This window comes from Salvelinus namaycush, chromosome 29 (genome assembly GCF_016432855.1).
Source record: "Salvelinus namaycush isolate Seneca chromosome 29, SaNama_1.0, whole genome shotgun sequence".
Classification (NCBI taxonomy): domain Eukaryota; kingdom Metazoa; phylum Chordata; class Actinopteri; order Salmoniformes; family Salmonidae; genus Salvelinus; species Salvelinus namaycush.
This window is the reverse complement of record NC_052335.1, coordinates 20,744,853-20,765,649: the sequence shown is the minus strand read 5'-3', so window position 1 is coordinate 20,765,649 and position 20,797 is coordinate 20,744,853. Positions and strand designations below refer to the sequence as shown.

Here is a 20,797-nt window from a genome sequence, read left to right as displayed (position 1 = left end):
AAGCTCCTCTGAATACATGTACAGTCGTGGCCAAAAGTTGAATGAAAATTAATATTTGTCAAAGTCTGCTGCCTCAGTTTGTATGATGACAATTTGCATATACTCCAGAATGTTATGAAGAGTGATCAGATGAAGTGCAATTAATTGCAAAGTCCCTCTTTGCCATGTAAATGAACTGAATCCCCAAAAACATTCCCACTGCATTTCAGCCCTGCCACAAAAGGACCAGCTGACATCATGTCAGTGACTCTCTTGTTAACACAGGTGTGAGTGTTGACGAGGACAAGGCTGGAGATCACTCTGTCATGCTGATTGAGTTCAAATAACAGACTGGAAGCTTCAAAAGGAGGGTGGTGCTTGGAATCATTGTTCTTCCTCTGTCAACCATGGTTACCTGCAAGGAAACACGTGCCGTCATCATTGCTTTGCACAAAAAGGGCTTCACAGGCAAGGATATTGCTGCCAGTAAGAATGCACCTAAATCAACCATTTATCAGATCATCAAAAACTTCAATTGTTGTGAAGAAGGCTTCAGGGCGCCCAAGAAAGTCCAGCAAGCGCCAGGACCGTCTCCTAAAGTTGATTCAGCTGCGGGATCTGGGCACCACCAGTACAGAGCTTGCTCAGGAATGGCAGCAGGCAGGTGTGAGTGCATCTGCACATAGTGAGGCAAAGACTTTGAGGATGGCCTGGTGTCAAGAAGTGCAGCAAAGAAGCCACTTCTCTCCAAGAAAAACATCAGGGACAGACTGATATTCTGCAAAAGGTACAGGGATTGGACTGCTGAGGACTGGGGTAAATTCATTTTTTCTGATGAATCCCCTTTCCGATTGTTTGGGGCATCTGGAAAAAAGTTTGTCCGGAGAAGACAAGGTGAGCGCTACCATCAGTGCTGTGTCATGCCAACAGTAAAGCATCCTGAGACCATTCATGTGTGGGGTTGCTTCTCAGACAAGGGAGTGACATCACTCCCAATTTTGCATAAGAACACAGCCATGAATAAAGAATGGTACCAACATATCCTCTAAGAGCAACTTCTCCCAACCATCCAGGAACAGTTTGGTGACGAACAATACCTTTTCCAGCATGATGGCACACATTGCCATAATGCAAAAGTGATAACTAAGTGGCTCGGGGAACAAAACATCAATATTTGGGTCCATGGCCAGGAAACTCCAGACCTTAATCCCATTGAGAACTTGTGGTCAATCATCAAGCGGCGGATGAACAAACAAAAACCCACAAATTCTGACAAACTCCAAGCATTGATTATGCAAGAATGGGCTGCCATCAGTCAGGATGTGGCTCAGAAGTTAATTGACAGCATGCCAGGGCAGATTGCAGAGGTCTTGCAAATATTGACTTTTTGCCTCAACTTCATGTAATTGTCAATGAAATCCTTTGACACTTATGAAATGCTTGTAATTGTACTTCAGTATTCCATAGTAACATCTAACAAAAATATCTAAAGACACTGAGGCAGCAGACTTTGAAAATTAATGTGTAATTCTTGACTTTTGGTGACGACTGTACACTTCTTTCACTCTGAACAAGATAAGAGCGGTCACTTTCCCCCCCTTCAACCTCACTGGAGTACTCCCCCCACACGCATGAAAAAAAAACAACACTGACAGAAGATACAAACACTCATCTCAAAACCTAGCGTATTTCACACTCAGTCACACGATGCTCATTGACAGAATTTGAAGTCTTGCCATGGTTGATTTGAGCTAAAGCCCCATCAGATTGACGGTGTATTTCTCTCTGACCCCCATAGCGATGAGCATGTCAGGGGAGGAGAATGACAACGCTCTGGTGGAGGACAGCTTGCGGGCCAAGCTGCTGGAGGTTGGCCAGCTGAGGAAGGAAATTGAGGACCTGCGCACCGCCATCTCTGACCGATACGCACAGGACATGGGCGAAAACTGTGTGACGCAATGACACACCCGCCATGAGGGGCACTGACGCCCAGCGACGGCGTGCCCACTCCCCAGGGCTTCTGTGTCACAGCCAGTGAGGGTAGGAAAAATCCTATTGGAGGAAAACCAGCGTTAAAATGGAATAAGAAACTAGGTACTGTCAATGCTGTATTTTATTTATATCCAGTTTTACATGGAGGTATCTAGCTCCAGCTTTCTGAATGTAGGATCAAGCTGTGAATCAAGTTTACAAGGAAGTCTTAGAATAGGATGTTTTGATTTTTCAAATGTCAATTGCGCTTCCTGTGTAATAGAATGAATTCCTGCATGATCATGTACATTGCTTCATGCACAGAGACCTATACCTGGAGGCCCTGCCCTCACAGAACGGAGTATGAGTGTTTGGCTCCTCCCACACAATCTCACCGGCCAGTAGGAAACTGACTCACTGCTGCGCTGTCAAGTGCCTCTGTGTGATAGCTTCTCCACGAATCAGCTGTTTCGAGTTGTTTCCAATGGCAACCCATAGCTCTTCTCTCACATCGCCACGTGTGTTGTCCAAAGACGAACTCAGCAGCTGCCCATAGTCTATAGTCGGAAATGCCTTGTGGCACTTCTTCCCTTGGCTCCACAACATGCCCACACTTTCACAACACAAACTGGCCAACCAAGAGAGCTGCTTCTGTTCCATTTCAGCATTTCCGGTTCCTTGTTATTATGGGTGTTTCTTCTGTGTGCAAGTGGTTCGCTATTTGGGATATGAATGGTTTTCAATGGAAGATTTCAGTGATGTGGATCACCCCAGACTGGTTATTTGTATAGATATTTTAATGAAAATGAAATAGCATGGCAATAACCCCTTTCATATTATTTGCTGTTGTGTTGAACATAATAGCATCATGTAATATTCAGGTGTTTTTCTAACAATTAAATTCAGGAATTATTTTTACAAATTCAGATTGGCTGGTTAGGTCAGGGCTTAATACTGCCTCCCAGGAGTTCAATAGGCTGCACAATTCCGATCATTTTTCTACTAATTGGTGAGCTGATTAGTCAAAAGATCAATTATTGAAAGAATCTGGCTGCTTGTGTAAACACAGCCATAGACACCATTTGATTGAGACTAGAACTAATGCAAAACCACCACGGCAGCACTTCTACAGTATAGGCCCACATTACCTACTGGGACTTGACTCATTATTTGTATAAATCCATTGTCAATATAGGCGCCAGTTAAACATTGAGTTGGCCGAGGAATATTCCTCCAATCTCACAGAGGGGCTCTAGATTAATGCATCCATGGAATAATCGTTGGTTCACATTGTTTTACTTTGATTGCAGTTCCCACTATTTGTCATAGGAACTCTTGCTTCATCTCAAACTAGTTGGAACGTGAATTTTAGCAAGCCGGTCATGACAACCAACACATTACTGTTTGCTATAAGGCAGGGTTTCAAACAGTCCTCAGGAGGCCCGGTTTGTTTTGCCCTAACGTGACAGCTGATTCAAATGATCAAGCTATAAGGTATACATTTCTACAGATATTGTAATTTATCCTGGTGACAAGTGGTTCAAAATGGTAATCAGTTTAGAGCCAAGTATATTTTGCATGTCTCAATTTAGACTAATGTAGTTGTAGGGTATACTGTTGTATTACCAATCTTAGAAAGGAAACATGGGCTATGTAAAATGTTTTGGCAGGTTAAGATAAAGGACAAAGGTTGACTCAGCCTAGATTCAAACCATACCACTGAAGAGCCGAGTAATAGCGGCATTGAAAGGTAATTTCCGATTGGGCCGACATGCAACATTTACCATGATTCCAGTCTCCGCGAACATTGCCTTTAAATTGCACAGGTCTTCAGCAATATAGATTGAATCTAGTCCTAAGCGTTACATGGAAACTAATATGCACTGTCACATGCACCAGCTAGCGCCTCCCATTCAGTAGCAGATCTGACATGTTATTGTTCTGTGCCTTTTAATCTATGCAGTAGGTAAGAGCTCCTGTTTCTCCCCATTGACAGGGTCTGGAGACAACTATTCTGCATCTTGTAAATAAGAGGCTACCCGTCACACTGTATGATTACACAATTATGCTAAGCCATAGCCACAAAATAAAGCCACTCAGGTAAATTAAGGCCATAGCAGGCTCTTGTGAAACCTGAAGAATGTACTCCGATGCACAGCATCCATTGTGATGTGTAGGTCTGAGAGAGTCTATAAATGCTCATCTAAAGGGAAACAGGTGTGGTTGTCATGGCTGTCTGCACTGGACTAGGAGCCACTGGTTGGCTTTACTGTACATAGGAATATCTGTTTGTAATGTTACACTTAGTTTTGCAGCTAGATTTTATGAATGCCAAAAAGTTTATTTATATACGATGTTCCTAAGTGTTAAGTATTTTTCCATTTAAAGGTGTGACTCATTTGTACAGACTGCAAATAAAATATTTTTCTAACAGTTTGTGTTCTCTAGGCCAATATACTCTGCTATTACACACTAGAGGTCGACCGATTAATTAATCATAAATCGGTAATCAACATTTTTGGACACCAATTATGTTGCACTCCACGAGGAGACTGCGTGGCAGGCTAACTACCTGTTACGCGAGTGCAACAAGGAGCCAAGGTAAGTTGCTAGCTAGTATTAAACATCTTAAAACAAACCTTAACATAATCACTAGTTAACTACACATGGTTGATGATATTACTAGTTTATCCTGCGTTACATATAATCAATGTGGTGCCTGTTAATTTATCATTGAATCATAGCCTACTTCGCCAAACGGGTATTTAACAAGCGCAGTCTCGGAAAAAAAGCTCTGTCGTTACACCAGTGTACCTAACCATAAACATCAATGCCTTTCTTAAAATCAATACACAAGTATATATTTTTAAACCTGCATATTTTGTTAATATTGCCTACTAACATGAATTTCTTTTAACTAGGGAAATTGTCACTTCTCTTGCGTTCTGTGCAAGCAGAGTAAGGGTATATGCAGCAGTTTGGGCCGCCTGGCTCGTTGCGAACTGTGTGAAGACCATTTCTTCCTAACAAAGACCGTAATTAATTTGCTAGAATTGTACATAATTATGACATAACATTGAAGGTTGTAAAATGTAACAGCAATATTTAGACTTAGGGATGCCATCCGTTAGATAAAATACGGAACGGTTCCGTATTTCACTGAAAGAATAAAACGTTTCTATTCAAAATTATATAGTTTCCGGATTTGACCATAATAATGACCCAAGGCTCGTATCTGTGTGTTATTATAATTAAAGTCTGATTTGATATAACAGTCTGAGCGATGGTAGGCAGCAGCAGGCTCGTAAGCATTCATTCAAACAGCACTTTGTGTTTGCCAGCAGCTCTTCAAGCATTGTGCTGTTTATGACTTCAAGCCTATCAACTCCTGAGATTTGGCTGACAATACTAAAGTGCCTATAAGAACATCCAATAGTCAAAGGTATATGAAATACAAAATGGTAGAGAGAAATAGTCCTATAATAACTACCTAAAACTTCTTACCTGGGAATATTGAAGACTAATGTTAAGGAACCACCAGCTTTCATATGTTAAGGAACTTAAACGTTAGCTTTTTTTACATGGCACATATTGCACTTGAACACTTTGTTTTTGCATTATTTAAACACTTAATTTAGTCAAATAAATAATGAAATTTTATTGATGTATTATATTTAGTTAAGTGTTCATTCAGTATTGTAGTTGTCATTACAAATATATATATAAAAAGCTGACTAACTTATGGCTGGGGGCAGTATTGAGTAGCTTGGATGAATAAGGTGCCCAGAGTAAACTGCCTGCTACTCAGTCCCAGAAGCTAAGATATGCATATTAGTAGATTTGGATAGAAAAACACTGAAGTTTCTAAAACTGTTTGAATGATGTCAGAGTATAACAATTCATATGGCAGGCAAAAACCTGAGAAAATCCAACCAGAAATTGGGAAATCTGAGGTTTGTCTATTCAATATAGTCTATATGGGGTCATATTGCACTTCCTAAGGCTTCCACTAGATGTCAACAGTCTTTAGAACCTTGTTTGATGCTTCTGTGAAGGATGAGGGAATGACAGCTGATTGAGTCAGGTGTCTGGCAGAGTGCCATGAGCTCACTCAGGCGCGCCCCCGTGAGAGTTAGCTGCGTTCCATCGCATTTCTACAAAGGAATTCTCCGGTTGAAACATTGAAGATTTGTTAAAAACATCCTAAAGATTGATTCTATAAATTGTTTGACATGTTTCTACGAACTGTAATGGAATTGTTTTTACTTTGTCTGGCCTGCGCGTCATCAATTTGGATCTAAACGCGAACAAAAGGGAGGTATTTGGACGTTATCGAACAACAAACATTTGTGGAACTGGGATTCCATTCTGATGAAGATCAAAGGTAAGTGCATATTTATAATGCTATTTCTGACTTCTGTTGACTCCATAACATGGCGGGTACCTGTATGGCTTGTTTTGGATGGTGTGCTTTTTCCGTAAAGTTTATTTTTTATTTTTTTATCTGACACAGCGGTTGCATTAACCTCTCTAGGGTACGTGAGACGTTAGCATCCCACCTCTTCAACAGCCAGTGAAACTGCAGAGCGCCAAATTCAAAAACAGAAATCCCATAATTAAAATTCCTCAAACATACATGTATTTTACACCATTTTAAAGATACACTTGTAAATCCAGCCACAGTGTCTGATCTCAGAAAGGCTTTACGACGAAAGCAAACCATTATGTTAGGTGGGTGGCTATTCACAGAACACAGCCATTTTTCCAGCCAAAGAGAGGATTCACAAAAAGCAGAAAGAGATTAAATTAATCACTGTTAAAATAATTTATCAAGGTTTAAGATAAATGATTAAATAATTCTACCCAGAAACTTAACCATTAGGATTAGAGGTTGTAGCATGGACAAGGGGTAATTAAAAATGATAACCATTGTGGAAGAAAGGAATGTATGTGTGTGCCGAAAGAAAGCAAAGAGACTCGTTAACCTATGTTTGAACCGACCCAGCTATAACTGTGGAGATAAGACATGGAGGCCCTCCAGGTTTTCCGTATCTGGGGGGGGGGACTGGAACCGTCAGCTGAGTAATAAACTGTGGTGAGACTTCAGGGGATAATCCAAATAGTGTGCATGTATGTGCGTAGTTTAAGGGATAAAAGGAACGTTTTTGTATATGCGCGTCAGAGCTCTCGCCAATAAAATTGTATCTGACTAATTGTGAGATGGGAATGCTGTCTGTTTCATTTACACCAGAACTTTACACCCTCTGGGTTTCAGACTTGAAAAGATAATTGCAATTAATGAACATTAATTACAGAATTAATTAACACTAACCTTTGATGATGTTCAGATGACTCATAGGACTTCATGTTACACAATAAATGTATGTTTTGTTCGGTAAAGTTCATTTATATCCAAAAATCTGAGTACATTGGGGCCTTACGTTCAGAAGTCACAAAACATCCTTTGATTTTGCAGAGCGCCACATCAATTTACAGGAATACTCATAAACATTGCTAAAAGATACAACTGTTATGCATGGAATTTTAGATCCACTTCTCAATGCAACCGCTGTCAGATTTCAAAAAAGCTTTACGAAAAAAGCAACCCATGCAATAATCTGAGTCGGCGCTCAGAGCCCAATCAAGACAAATATAGCCGCCATATTATGCAGTCAGAAGTCACATTATAAACATTCACTTACCTTTGATGATCTTCATCAGAAAGCACTCCTAGGAATCCCAGTTCCACAATAAATGTTTGTTTTGATCGATAATGTCCATCATTTATGTCCAAATTCCTCGTTGTTCTAGCGTTCAGTACACTTTCCAAACTCACGACGCGCGGGCAAGTCCAGCGGAAAGTACGGACGAAAAGTTTTTTTTTTAATATATATTACAGTCCGTAAAAACATGAAACAAAGTATTGAATCAATCTTTAGGATGTTAACAATTCTTCAATAATGTGCCAACCGGATTATTCCTGTGTCTTCAGAAGTGCGATTGAACAGAGCTCGCTCTCACGTGAACACGCATTGTCAGGGCAAGTTCAGGTCATGATAGACCTTACTCATTCCTCTCTGCCCCACTTCACAGTAGAGGCATCAGAAAAAGGGTCTAATGACTGTTGACATCTAGTGGAAGCCTTAGGAAGTGCAACATTCCCAATATCCCACTGCACCTTCAATAGGAGCAGAGTTGAAAATTGACCAACCTCAGATTTCCCACTTCCTGGTTGGATTTTCAGGTTTTTGCCTGCCTGATGAGTTCTGTTACTCAGACATCATTCAAACAGTTTTAGAAACTTCAGAGTGTTTTCTATCCAAATCTACTAATATGCATATTCTAGCTTTTATGGCTTTGTAGCAGGCCGTTTACTCTGGGCATGCTTTTCATCCGGACATGAAAAATCTGCCCCCTACCCCAAAGATGATAAGAAGTTTATCTAAAGTTCCATGTAAAACACTTGTATCTTTTATCAATGTTTATTATGATTATATCTTTAAATTGATGTGGCTCTGCAAAATCACCGGATGTTTTGGAGGTAAAACATTACTGAACATAACACGCCAGTGTAAACAAAGATTTTTGGATATAAATATGAACTTTATCGAACAAAACATACATGTATTGTGTAACATGAAGTCCTATGAGTGTCATCTGATGATCAAAGGTTAGTGATTAATTTTCTCTATTTCTGCTTTTTGTGACTCCTCTCTTCGGCTGGAAAAATGGTTGTGTTATTCTGTGAATAGGTACTGACCTAACATAATCAGATGGTGTGCTTTCTTCGTAAAGCCTTATTGAAATCGGACACTGGTGGGATTAACAAGTTTCATTAAAATGGTGTAAAATACTTGTATGTTTGAGGAATTTTAATTATGAGATTTGTCTGAATTTGTCGCCCTGCACTTTCACTGGCTGTTGTCAAGTCTATCCCGTTAACGGGATCTCAGCCGTAAGAAGTTAATCAGTATCGGAGTTGAAAAATCGTAATCGGTCGACCTCTATTACACACACTACTTAGAAACGACAAATCAGAAGAAAGTTTGTCAGAGTTGTTTATTCATTATACAGCAACCCAGCACTGTTAAGTTTCTAGCCTTTGTTATTTGGCCAAGAATTGTTAGGCTTTGAATAAATTTACCACCATTTGAGAATGATTGATAAATGCCAACACTTCAATGGCTTTTCTCAAATGTTGGCTGTAGAGTAATTACATGACAGCAAACAAGGTTTCTACAATGTACATCAATAGCCTACATTTCATTAACTATTGATAAAGATTAAAGTTTAAAAATTCATTTAAAATCTAGATTCCAGCTCACCAGCACTAGCTAAAATCTAAGTGGTGATAAAATACAGTAAAAAGTGAAAAGCACTGTGGACACTGGATCCAGTATAGAAAAAAGTGTTACTGTACATCTCGTAGAGGCTCTAAAACGGAGTGGTCAGGTGGTCAATCTGTGTTAGCCAGCTAGCTGACATGGGGCTGAACGGAGGCGCCAGGGGAGAGGCTGCAGAAGTGGCCCAGACTGGCCTGAGCACACTGCAGCACCAGGCCTTTCACTGCCTCCAGGTAGAGTGTCCGTCCAGAGTGGAGGTACAGCCAGAGCACCCTGCTCAACTGGGCTGGCATGGAGTCTCCATGCAGGCTGTCTGTAAAGAGACATCGTATCAGACAATAGCCCTGCAGTCAGTAGACCACATCACAAAAGTGTAGAGCATCAAACTATACCCTTAGAAACCACACAGCAACATAAGACAACAGCCCCACAAACCACAAGTCAACCACACTGAAAGCCATGCAAACTCCATATCTTCCAACCAAACCGGGATAGAGCAGGACCATATTGGCAGATCCACACCTTTGTGTGCCTGTGTATGAGAATAAAAATGAAAGCATTTGTGCAGCCATCCACTACAGGAAACCCTCCTAGGTACACTAATACAGTGAGTAGTATAAAAACAAAGGTTAGCTGCTGTGTGTATTTGAAGAACGACAGGTGCAGCATAAGGAACAGACCTGCAAAGCCATTATTTGAAGCTTGTAAACAAGACAAATGGCCCCTTTGGGTGTGTCAATCTATGATCAGGCCCATGGGTCAGACAGCTGTGGGCAGGCCCAGGTACTAAATCCTAATTAAGGCTTTTTACAGTGTTTTGACAACCTGCCAGGGCCAGTGGATGGATGACTGTAGCACAGCCCAGGTTAAATGTCAAGCCATTTGCAGTCAATACCTCCACCCTGAATGCATGGAGGGGGATTTCCCCCTGATGTACAGGAGAAATGCATGCCAACCAAGAACATTTGTTTTGTCACTATCAAATACTGATTATGATCAATATCGTCATGTATGGCTCTATTCAGTCTAAAGAATTACAGATTCCACGATAGACATGTAGTGGTGACTTCAGATTGAGCTGACATGCAGCTTTTAACATGAATGTGGTCTAAAGCAGGAACATTTAAATTTAAAGGCAATCAGGCTGTAAACCTGAACTTCTGTAATGCGGCTTGAAAAGAGTCCTTTAAGGCTGAAAAACCTGCCTCAACGCTACAAGTTAAACTATACTGAAAGAAATTAAATGTTGGTCCCATGTATCAACTAGGCAAATCAGTTAAGAACAAATTCTTATTTACAATGGCAGCCTACCAAAGGCAAAAGGCCTCCTGCAGGGACAGGGATTAAAAATAGACAAATCACAATATTACACAAGAGACCTTAGACATGACATTCAATACACAAAATGCTCATTTCTCAAATTTGGTGCACAAATCTGTTAAAATCCCTGTTAGTGAGCATTTCTCCTTTGCCAAGATAATCTAGCCACATGACAGGTGTGGCATATCAAGGAACTGTTTATTTATGTCTAATAAAGCCCTTTTGTTGTAAAATAACTTATTCTGGGTGGGCCTATGCCCTCCCAGGCCCATCCATGGCTGCACCACTGCCCAGTCATGTGAAATCCATAGATTAGGTCCTAATGAATTTATTTATATTGACTGATTTCCTTATATGAACTGTAACTCAAAATACAAATGCAATGATTTTACTAAGTATAGTAAGAACCTAAATGAGAAAGGACAACTCAATAGAAAGAGGGAAATCTAAGCGTCGGAGTCTCCAGAGAATATTATGTGGCTGATTCAGTGGTAGGGGGTATACAATATACAAAACATAACACCTGCCATGACAGACTGACAGCTATGACCTCATTGATGTCACTTGTTAAATTCACTTCAAATCAGTGTAGATGAAGGGGGAGGACAGGTTAATAAAGGAGGATTTAAGCCTTGAGAAATGTTTGTGAATGTGGGCCATTCAGTGTGTATGGGCAAGACAAAATATATTTAAGTGCCTTTGAATGGGTTATGTAGGTGCCAAGCGCACCAGTTTGTCAAGAACTGCAATGCTGCTGGGTTTTCCGCACTCAGTGTATCAAGAATGGTCCACCACCCAAAGGACATCAGACAACTTGACAAAACTGTAGGAAGCATCGAGTCAACATGGGCTAGCATTCCTGTGGAACACTTTTGGCAAAAGGGGGTGCAACTCAATATTAGGAAGGTGTTCCTAATGTTTTGTACACTGTATATACTGAAGAACACAACCTTGTGGCTGATCGGATGGATATATACAGGTGAACAGAGGTCCTACTATACCTTGGGAGATCTTGGTGTCAAACTCCAGGAGAGGGTAGAGGTCACCAGGCAGCAGCTGTCTGACCCAGGTGTTCTCCTTCATGAAGAACCAGTCATGGACCAGCCTCTTCCTGTGGAGGAAGCCCTGCACGTGGTCTAGGTACACCATGTTGCCTGACACCATGTACAGCCTGAGGGATGGCCAGAGTTATACACTTCAGCCATTTCTAATGGGAATCTCACTAAAATTAAATGCATATTAATGAATGACAGAATGCATGGAATTCCTAATGTTCCTGCTATAAATTAAACAAAATGAAGAGTGAAACAGAAGGCAGATATTAATGTGGGTGGCCCTGAATTGAGACCCCTTGGAGTAAAAAGGAAAGAGTATTCAGTTTCTTTGAGCATCACTCTTTTAGAAGCAGAGACATTTTACATGATCAAACCACATAGAGGCTGGAAAATAGCATGTGCAAGAAAACAGTGAAATGCCATGAAGGCAATTTCTCATCTTAGAACGATGAACTGTTCATTATATTCAAAAACACCCAAATCACTAGGGACATTTACTGCAATGTCAGAGGAAAGTGCTGTGGCCAAAGTAACTTTCAGAGAAAGCAAGTTATGCTAACAACCCATTCTCTCCAAAGCCTTAAATTTGGGAGCAGATTATCAGAATATTAAATGACTCACCAGGCCAGGCTCTGAATACTATGGGCATTTTAAATATTACATTGATATTACCATTGTGAAAGGCTTTTTATTCTCAAACAGTCATTAAATTGTCCTGCAGGCAGTCAGGGCTCTTTCAGCGCCTCATCCCTTAAGGCAGGGGAAAAACACCATTTTGAAAAATGTCATTCATCTCTGGGGTAAAAATTCGAGCTCTGGGTTTGAGTGCTTCTGATAAACTTCACTGTATAGGTCGAGGGGATGAGCGGTCTTGAAGTTCAAACAGATCGACTGACAGTGGATAGCGCTGGGTGCTGCGGGCACTGTGTTTGAAGCTACCAGCAGTGCCCCAATACTCACTGCTTTTTCCCCCAGCTTCAAAGCCCTGTCAAAGAGCATACCAGCAGCACACCCCTCAAGTAGTGAAACTCACTTTTAATAGAGTAGAATCACTTTCTAGCTAATCACAACCTCACGGGACAAATTCACATCAGGCAGCCCAGAATCAGCCAAACCCAATGAGTCTTAAAATTGGAAAGATTATTGTAGTCAAGCAGTGACTGCTAAGAGGTCAAGAGGCTTTTCTAGTTAACAATTTTCTTCCAAACACAACCAGTAATCCCATATTCCCTCAAGAATCTGAAATGCAGATTATGCAGCCCAAACTTTAGAACAGACACATACTTGTAGTAGGGCAGTGTTTCAATCATCTTCCAGTTGACATAGTTTACAGCAGTCTCCTCCAGGGTGCACACTCGGGTCATCTGGACCTTGGCCACCTGCCAGAACCTCTCGTGCACCACCAGGGTCTCCTGCATCTCCCTCCTCAGCAGCAGGTACACACCCTCCAGTGTGTCCTCATACACCTGCACTCAGTCAACACATAGTAACACTTAAAAGCAGCCAACACTACAAGTTTTATTTCAGCCAGAAGCTGAAATACAAAAACACATGAGCAAACCGAAAGTTTGTGGACAAACTTAAACATCTCATTCCAAAATCATGGGCATTAATATGGAGTTGGTCCACCCTTTGCAGCTTTAACAGCTTCCACTCTTCTGGGAAGGCTTTCAACTAGACGTTGGAACATTGCTGCAAGGATTGCTTCCATTCAGCCACAAGAGCATTAGTGAGGTCGGGCGAATAGGCCTGGCTCGTAGTCGGCATTCCAATTCATCCCAAAGGTGTTTGATTCGGTTGAGGTCAGGGCTCTGTGCAGAAGCGCAGAAGCACAGAATCATCTAGAAAATCATTGTATGCTGTAGAGTTAATTTCCCTTCACTGGAACTAAGGGGCCTAGCTCAAACCATGAAAAACAGCCCCATACCATTATTCTACCAAATGTTAATTGGCACTATGCATTGGGGCAGGTAGCGTTCCCCTGGCATCCGCCAAACCCAGATTAGTCCATCGTACTCCGATGGGGAAGTGAGAGTCATCACTCCAGAGTCTTATAGCGGTGAGCTGTACGCCACTCCTATGACGGTGCCACGTTAAATCACTGAGCTCTTGAGTATGGCCATTCTACTTCCGGAGATTGCATGGCTGTGCGCTCAATTTTATACACCGGTCAGCAACAGGTGTGACAAATAGCAGAATAAAATAATTTGAAGAGGTGTCCACATATTCTCCCTTTACCAGGTTAGTCTCAGAGATGAAATATATTTTAAGAGAAAGCAATCAAACATTTCATAGAAACACTGAAGTTTCAACATAAACACTGAGCAGGCAACAATTCAATACAACAGGCTAATAAGTGATCCCATCATGAAGGGATTATGGACCAGGGGAGTTAAAACCAGTTATAAAGGATAATATGTCATTGAGGCTACGGTCATGCAAAAATTACAGTAGACTCTGCTATGACAGACGGTAAACATCATTGTGTCAATTTTCCCTACTAAGAGCATTGAAGCGTGGGGATCAACTTCGTGGCTACCATGCTGTAACATGATGCAAACCTGTGCACATGAGCAGATACTATGTGACAGAGTCTTGCATCACTCATCTCAATCTGAGGTGCTGCTCATGGCAACATGTCACTGAGTTTACCTTTCACAAGTGCTTTTCCATTTCTATACGTTAAGTAAACCAGATGAGAAAATAAGCGGTCATAATTGCTTACATAAGCAGTTTATGTGCCAATCTGATGTTACCAATTCTCTTGGTAACACAGTCCTTTACTACTGCTATGGAGTGCATTGTAGCAGCTTAGCTGGATTCACACATGAAGTGTAATTGAGTAGGACATCACTGATATGTCTATAATACATTTAGCAGCCCATTACATAAGACTGCGAGCTTCCTGCTGCCTGGTCAATCTGTGACTTGTGAAATCACCAGCACAGAGCTAATGCTCTGGAGATGCTTAATGGAAGGATATGCACACTGATGGAATACTAACGACTACTGAATAGATGCCAAAATGTAATTTGTATACAAGCAGTCTGAAGGTGTCTCACCTGTATAGATTTTTTCAGCATAGTGCTAAAAACACTGTGTGGGCAAAAACACAGCTTGTGCGCTCATTTCAATAGGTACACTACTCACTTTGCCTGACACCAAGTCATTAAAGGGCAGAATAAACAGTCCTTTACCATACCTTTTTGCGTTTCAATCTGCCCCAGTCACGCCCTAAAATCCAGGCCACCAGGGATTTGCACATGGAGAAATAGTTTTCCACTGTCTGAATTCCTGGGAGAAAGGAGAATAGATACTTGACAGAAGCCAGCAGCCGTGAGAGCTCCATGCTGAGCCATTTGATCACAGGAGGCCTTGTACAAGACCTGTCAGTACAGAGCACCACAGGGTAACATTCTATTGAAGAGCCTCATTGCATGGAGAGGCTTATTCATTGACCTGTACTCACTGGTCCAATTAATAATTTAAAGAAATTACACCATTAAGTTAGAAATCAAGATGGTATGATATTCTTGAGGCATAGAAAATGAATATAACCATAATGACTGAAGTATATTTATGACTGAGGGGACACCATCCTAAAACAAATCCAGAACTAAAGATTTAATCCACTCCAAATGAGAGCGTGTGCCATGACTGTGCATAACATTAACAAAGCAGAATAAAAGTGGGGCGAGGAGCAATATCGGAAAGCGCTACTTACCCACAGTCTCGTCACCCTGGGCCAGCTTGCCCCGCCAGTAGTCGGTGGTGATGTGATGCAATGAGGCCAGGTACCTGATGTCACACAACGTGCCTCCCCAGGACACCACCTTCCTCTTGCTGTGCTTCTGCCACTGCAGGTAGATGGCCCTGAGCTGCCTGTCGAAGGGCGCTGGCTGGCGGAACAACCAGTAGGTGAAGAGCCATTGGAACCGACACTGGCTGTACTGACTGAACATGGCCTCCAGCTCACAGTGGTCTGGTAGGGTAGAAGTCCACATCAGGGTAGAAACCTTTAGCTCAAGTGGATGCACTGTGTCGAGGGGTAAAGTTGCATTTATGTTCCAATACATCTAAAGCCAGCTGAGCCCAAAAACATGACTCATTTATCGATGGACACAGATCAATGCCCGTCTGCCACTTACCAAAGTAATTACAAACTCTACTGTATCATAAGATACAAGTAAGGGAGGTCTGAAGGCCATTAGCTGCCCTACCTATAGGCTTAGGCTGTTAGTTTCAGATGGCATACAAAGGGCAGGGCTTCAGTCCAGAGGGTAAAACATGGTTTATAATCCAGAGGGAGACAGCTCAGACTGAAACCATGCGTCTAGTTTCTGCTCCCCATATCAGCTGATAAAAACACTTTGAAGCAGCTCAGCAGAGCAAAAAAAAGGATATACTTTTTTACCTTGATGTCTTCCATCATAAACCAAAATCCAGCAAGGGGATATGGCTCAAAAAGGTTTTCCAGAGTAAAATGGCAATTTCGTGCTTCCCAGTACAACATTCAAGAGATTGGGTATGATGAGTAAGATCAGAGCTCTCTTTTGAAGATGAAATAGTCAATGCTTATAGGTGTGGTGTCAACTTCTAAGAAAAATAACAGAACCTTCTCTTTACCCATTGGGAATAGCTATGTTTCTGGACAGAATTCACAAATAAGTTGGCCATAGATACAGCACAACAGCCAGGAGCCTTCATCTGCACTGCCAAAAAGTCAATCTGAATAACAATATGGCAGCAGGCTCATAGCTGGCAATAAAGGACAGTACCACCTTTGAGTCACATTGCAGTCACCGTAAAGAGATTGCAATTCATAACTGGTTGTAGAAAGCAGACAAATCTTAATTATCCCAGCAACAACCCACCTTTAGCAAATTAACAGAGTATTGACTGAAAAAGAGCACTAATGAAAAGCTAAAAGTGGTATGGCCCATACAACCTACCATTGCTCTGTTGGTTGAGAACATGCTGGAAAACCTTGGCAATGCTTCCATGGTGCTCAAGAGCCAAGGCATACAGCTCCTTCCATTCGAACTTCAGCATTCTGCCCTCATCCTCCTCTGCCAAAGAACAAAACAGTAGCAATATTAACATGACCAACATTCCTCCACTACCTGACAAACTTTATTTAGATTCAGGGAGTTTAGTCACATGCACAGGGTTGCAGATGTACATGTGCAGGCTACAGTGAAGAGCCTACGCGCCGAGCTCCAACAATGCAGGTCAAAGGGAAGAACAATCAAAAAATACATATATTCAACTGCAACATGTTAAATGACCATTGGGGTGATGCAGGAAGGGGGACAAGGGGAACAGGTAGCTGACTAGTGGCAGCTATTCAGAAGCCTGATGGTATGGGGGGGGGGGGCAATTTTAATATTAAGACAAGGGGTGGCAATTCCTAGGAGCCAAACTGCTAATATAAATATGGCTTTACATCTTCCTAAAATAAATGAACTCACCTTGGACTTTACCTTCCAACACTTCCTTCTCAATTCCCCATAAGCTCTCTATGTCGGTGCAAGGCAGTCTCACAGAGGGCAGAGGAACAGTCTCTTCCAGAACCAGCCACTGGACCCAGTACTTGTGTGGTGGGAATGGGATCTCTGCAAAGAGCTTCTCCTGAAGAGACCGGTTACAGTACAGGTTTCTAAAGAGAGTCCGCCACATGAAGATCAAACGGAAGGCACTCTTGGCAGAGATGGAGCAGGTGGCGGTGGAAAACTGGACTCCAAATGAGGTCTGCGGAGAGAGAAGAAAAAGCCTCGTGAACGTGCAATGCTAGCTACAGATTGTTAGACCAGATATGATTTAACCAAAGATTTTGTATCCATTTACAGAACTCTTACTGTTTGGTGTAGAACAGAATTTGACTAACCTTAGAGATACAGTCTTCATTCTCAATTCATAGAAATAGGAGTCTCAAAATGTCCATGTCCAGTTCGCATTGAGAAAATGCAGAAGATATTTTGAGCGAAGTAATCCAAAAACGTGTAAATCTTCTCTCATTGACCTAGAAAGGCGTCTCATGACATGCAGCACATCGGGGTGGACACCCACTAGCCCTTAATCATGGCTCAGTTCCATTACATTAAACATAAGTCATTGGACCATGGTGTCTTCTGTACAGGTGATTTTAACAAAAATCAATAAAGATGCACTATGCAAAATTCACACCGCCATTTCCTGGGTGCTGAAACTAATGTTTGTGACAAAACAAGCAAGATGGTCCAATGATTCTCTACACTAAACCACTGAAATCTTTTCCATTAACCAAAACTAAGACAAACTAAACTTAATGGAAAGCATAGAAATGGCACACAACAGATCTACCACTTCTTATACTTGCTTTTAATAAGAAAGACCGAGCTTTAACTTTTGTGAATTTGGTAAATCACCCAAAAAGTTACGAATTGCAGCTTTAAGACCCCTGACGCTGGGTCTGAACATTAACAGACATTGCATGCAGTAAGGTTTGGGAAACATAAGAACCTCATTTCATCGAGAGAAATACTTTCCCCAAAACGGTTCAACTGACACCTTTACATGGTTAGGGTTCCCACACGGCCATATTTCCATGTTACAGCACTTGTTTACGGAAAACAGACTACCTGTGCTAATTAGCCATCTGCAGATGGATAATTAGTACGACCCCACAAACGTGTTGCCACTGAAAACTACTGTCCTCTGCAACTTAAATAATTGTGAAATTATTATGTGATCGAAAAGTAGAAGGGATTTATGTTATTAAAACTGTAAAGAGATGATCGATTCCCGTATTTGTATTGGCTTCCTGGGCCAATTCGCCGTTAAACAGAATATGTAAGGACCTTGGACAATAAGGAGTAAGGTTAAGGTAAAGGCCTTTAGTCTGATATTGGGCTAGACACTCAGTCTCTTTCAATGAGAGAAGACTTGAAATAAATATCGCAACATACATTCATTGTTATATTACTTAAGAAAAAAAATGTACGGAACATTCCACATTCAGAGACTGTCCGCGAATCGAGGGCAAAGTCAGTATCGCTAAATGGTACTACACCATATAGTACATATCCTGTAACTACTAGTAATATATACAAATGTTGGTTAAATTACATTACCTTGTAAGTCTGTAGTTGGGGCAATGCATAACCTACCAACTTCATTCAAAAGAGGATCAGCAAATTTCGGGCAATTTACATTTACATTACCTGGAAGTGTCTTGTCCACAGTGAGTTGCAGGAACAAACTCGAAACAGGGTTCGGCAGGTGCTCCCAACTCTCAAGAGAGACGTGGGATCCAGCCGACGTAGGATGAGAATAAAGACTTCGTCACTTAAGTCTAGTATCCCGGTGTTGGAGCTTCCATGTGTGTCCTCACTTTCTTCTTTGACCTCGAACGAAGTAGCGGATAAAAGCGAGAACTGTCCCTGCAACTCATCCTCCCAACTACCCTCACGAAGTGCCATATTTGCCACCTGCCAAAATCGGCCATGCTTGAGAGGGATTTAAGGTTTAGGAACGTACCATTGTTGCAGTCAAACGGGAAATCACCAGGGAGTTTTACACCTGGGCACGAGGGACGATTGATTGAGCTTGCCTGGCGCGCCGAGTGAGTGGGGTTCGCCTAGTGAGCTGCCAAATGATGAATAGGCTTTTCCAAAGGGCAAACTAACCCGGTGCGATCTAAATCAAGCGCACCTATTCAGGTTGTACCATTCAATTATGTATATAGGTCGCCTACCATTACATTAGGTAAATTGGACTTTCCATCTAATTGCGTGGTCATCATCAGGATTTTACAAGTTAATACATTACCCCAGCCAATCCATTTAGAAAATGCAAATATCAAATGATAATTTAACTCCTTCCCAGTGGTGACCCGTTTTGAGCCCCACATTTTTTGCAAAAAATAAGAGGATGTTGCATGTTATTTTGGCATGAATGTGTGTCACATATCAGTTTTCAAACAATATAAAAAAAAATGCATAAATAATTGAGTTCATAAAGCTGCACACAAGCATGGCCTCTTTTTTGCTTTTTTGAATAAGGCAGCTCCAAAATGCAGGTGTTTCAGCCTAGCTCAGTGCTTTCCGAGTGGCACAGCAGTCTAAGGCACTGCATCTCAGTGCTAAGAGGTGTCAGTGCTGTCCCTGGTTCGAATCCAGGCTGCATCACATCTGGCCATGATTGGGAGATCCATAGGGTGGTGCACAGTTGGCCCAGAGTCACAGGGGTTGGCTGTCATTGTAAATAAGAATTTGTTCTTAACTGACTTGCCTAGTTAAATAAAGGTTACATTTAAAAAATAATAATATTAATTGAAAAATGTCAGTGGTGGTGGGGCAGTCAGTGGAAAATACAGAGCGTAGGGGTTGGTAATGTTCTCTAGTTGCGCCGTGATTGGCTCAGTGTTCTGTCACAGAATATTGATAGCACTTTATAGACCTAACATAAGACAGCAACCTTTCCTTTAAACTTTTGGCAATGTTGAGATTGTGTATTGTATTTGAAGTGCAATGCACTATGCAAAGTAAGAGATAAATGATGTGTTTTCTCTGATATTCCATATACAGGTAAGTGCCAAAATAAAGGAAACATGAGTAAATGAGGGTTATAAAATATATTGAAAGCAGGTTCTTCCACACAGATGTGGTTTTCTGAGTTAATTAAGCAATTAACATACCATCATACTTAGAGTCATGTATAAAAATGCCCAGTTGCCCATTATTTTGGCTACATCTCAGTGACTTTGAAAAATGTGTCTCAAAGGAGCATAGGGGTTTTAAAGGGTGTGTGTCTGTGTGTCTGTGTGTGTCTCTGTCTTTCTGTCACCAGATCTCAACCCAATTAAACACTTATGGGAGATTCTGGAGCAGTGCCTGAGACAAGGGTTTTCCACCGCTATCAACCAAACGCCAAATAATAGAGTTCCAGACACTTGTAGAATCTATGCCAAGGCACATTGAAGCTGTTGTGGCGGCTCAACTCCCTATTATGACACTATGTTGGTGTTTCCTTTATTTTGTCAGTTACCTATAGATTGATATTGTTTTAACATCTTGCTGCATATATGCGGACCCACTTTAGCATATCATATAACGTTTTGAAAAAACCTACAGTACCAGTCCAAAGTTT

The 20,797-nt window shown here is 41.4% G+C and overlaps 2 protein-coding genes across 2 annotated transcripts in view; one reads left to right on the top strand and one right to left on the bottom strand.

The window, feature by feature from the left end:
- The window catches only part of LOC120024184 (centrosomal protein of 85 kDa-like), a 78,576-nt gene extending 74,244 nt beyond the window's left edge, over positions 1 to 4,332 (top strand). Inside the window, exon 13 of the mRNA XM_038968365.1 lies at positions 1,778 to 4,332. Coding sequence (XP_038824293.1) covers positions 1,778 to 1,941 — 164 coding nt within the window. The 3' untranslated portion in view covers positions 1,942 to 4,332. The remainder of the gene's footprint in view (positions 1 to 1,777) is intronic.
- A 4,663-nt stretch (positions 4,333 to 8,995) lies between these two features.
- On the bottom strand, positions 8,996 to 19,272 carry si:dkeyp-114g9.1 (uncharacterized protein LOC555399 homolog). The gene is made up of 8 exons (XM_038968532.1): positions 18,871 to 19,272; positions 17,140 to 17,419; positions 16,621 to 16,737; positions 15,393 to 15,650; positions 14,871 to 14,962; positions 12,953 to 13,134; positions 11,615 to 11,784; positions 8,996 to 9,606 (listed from the first exon to the last, which is right to left on the bottom strand). The coding sequence occupies exons 1-8, from the start codon at positions 19,126 to 19,128 to the stop codon at positions 9,425 to 9,427; spliced, it is 1,539 nt and encodes a 512-aa protein (XP_038824460.1). The 5' UTR covers positions 19,129 to 19,272; the 3' UTR covers positions 8,996 to 9,424.
- Positions 19,273 to 20,797: the final 1,525 nt, after the last annotated feature.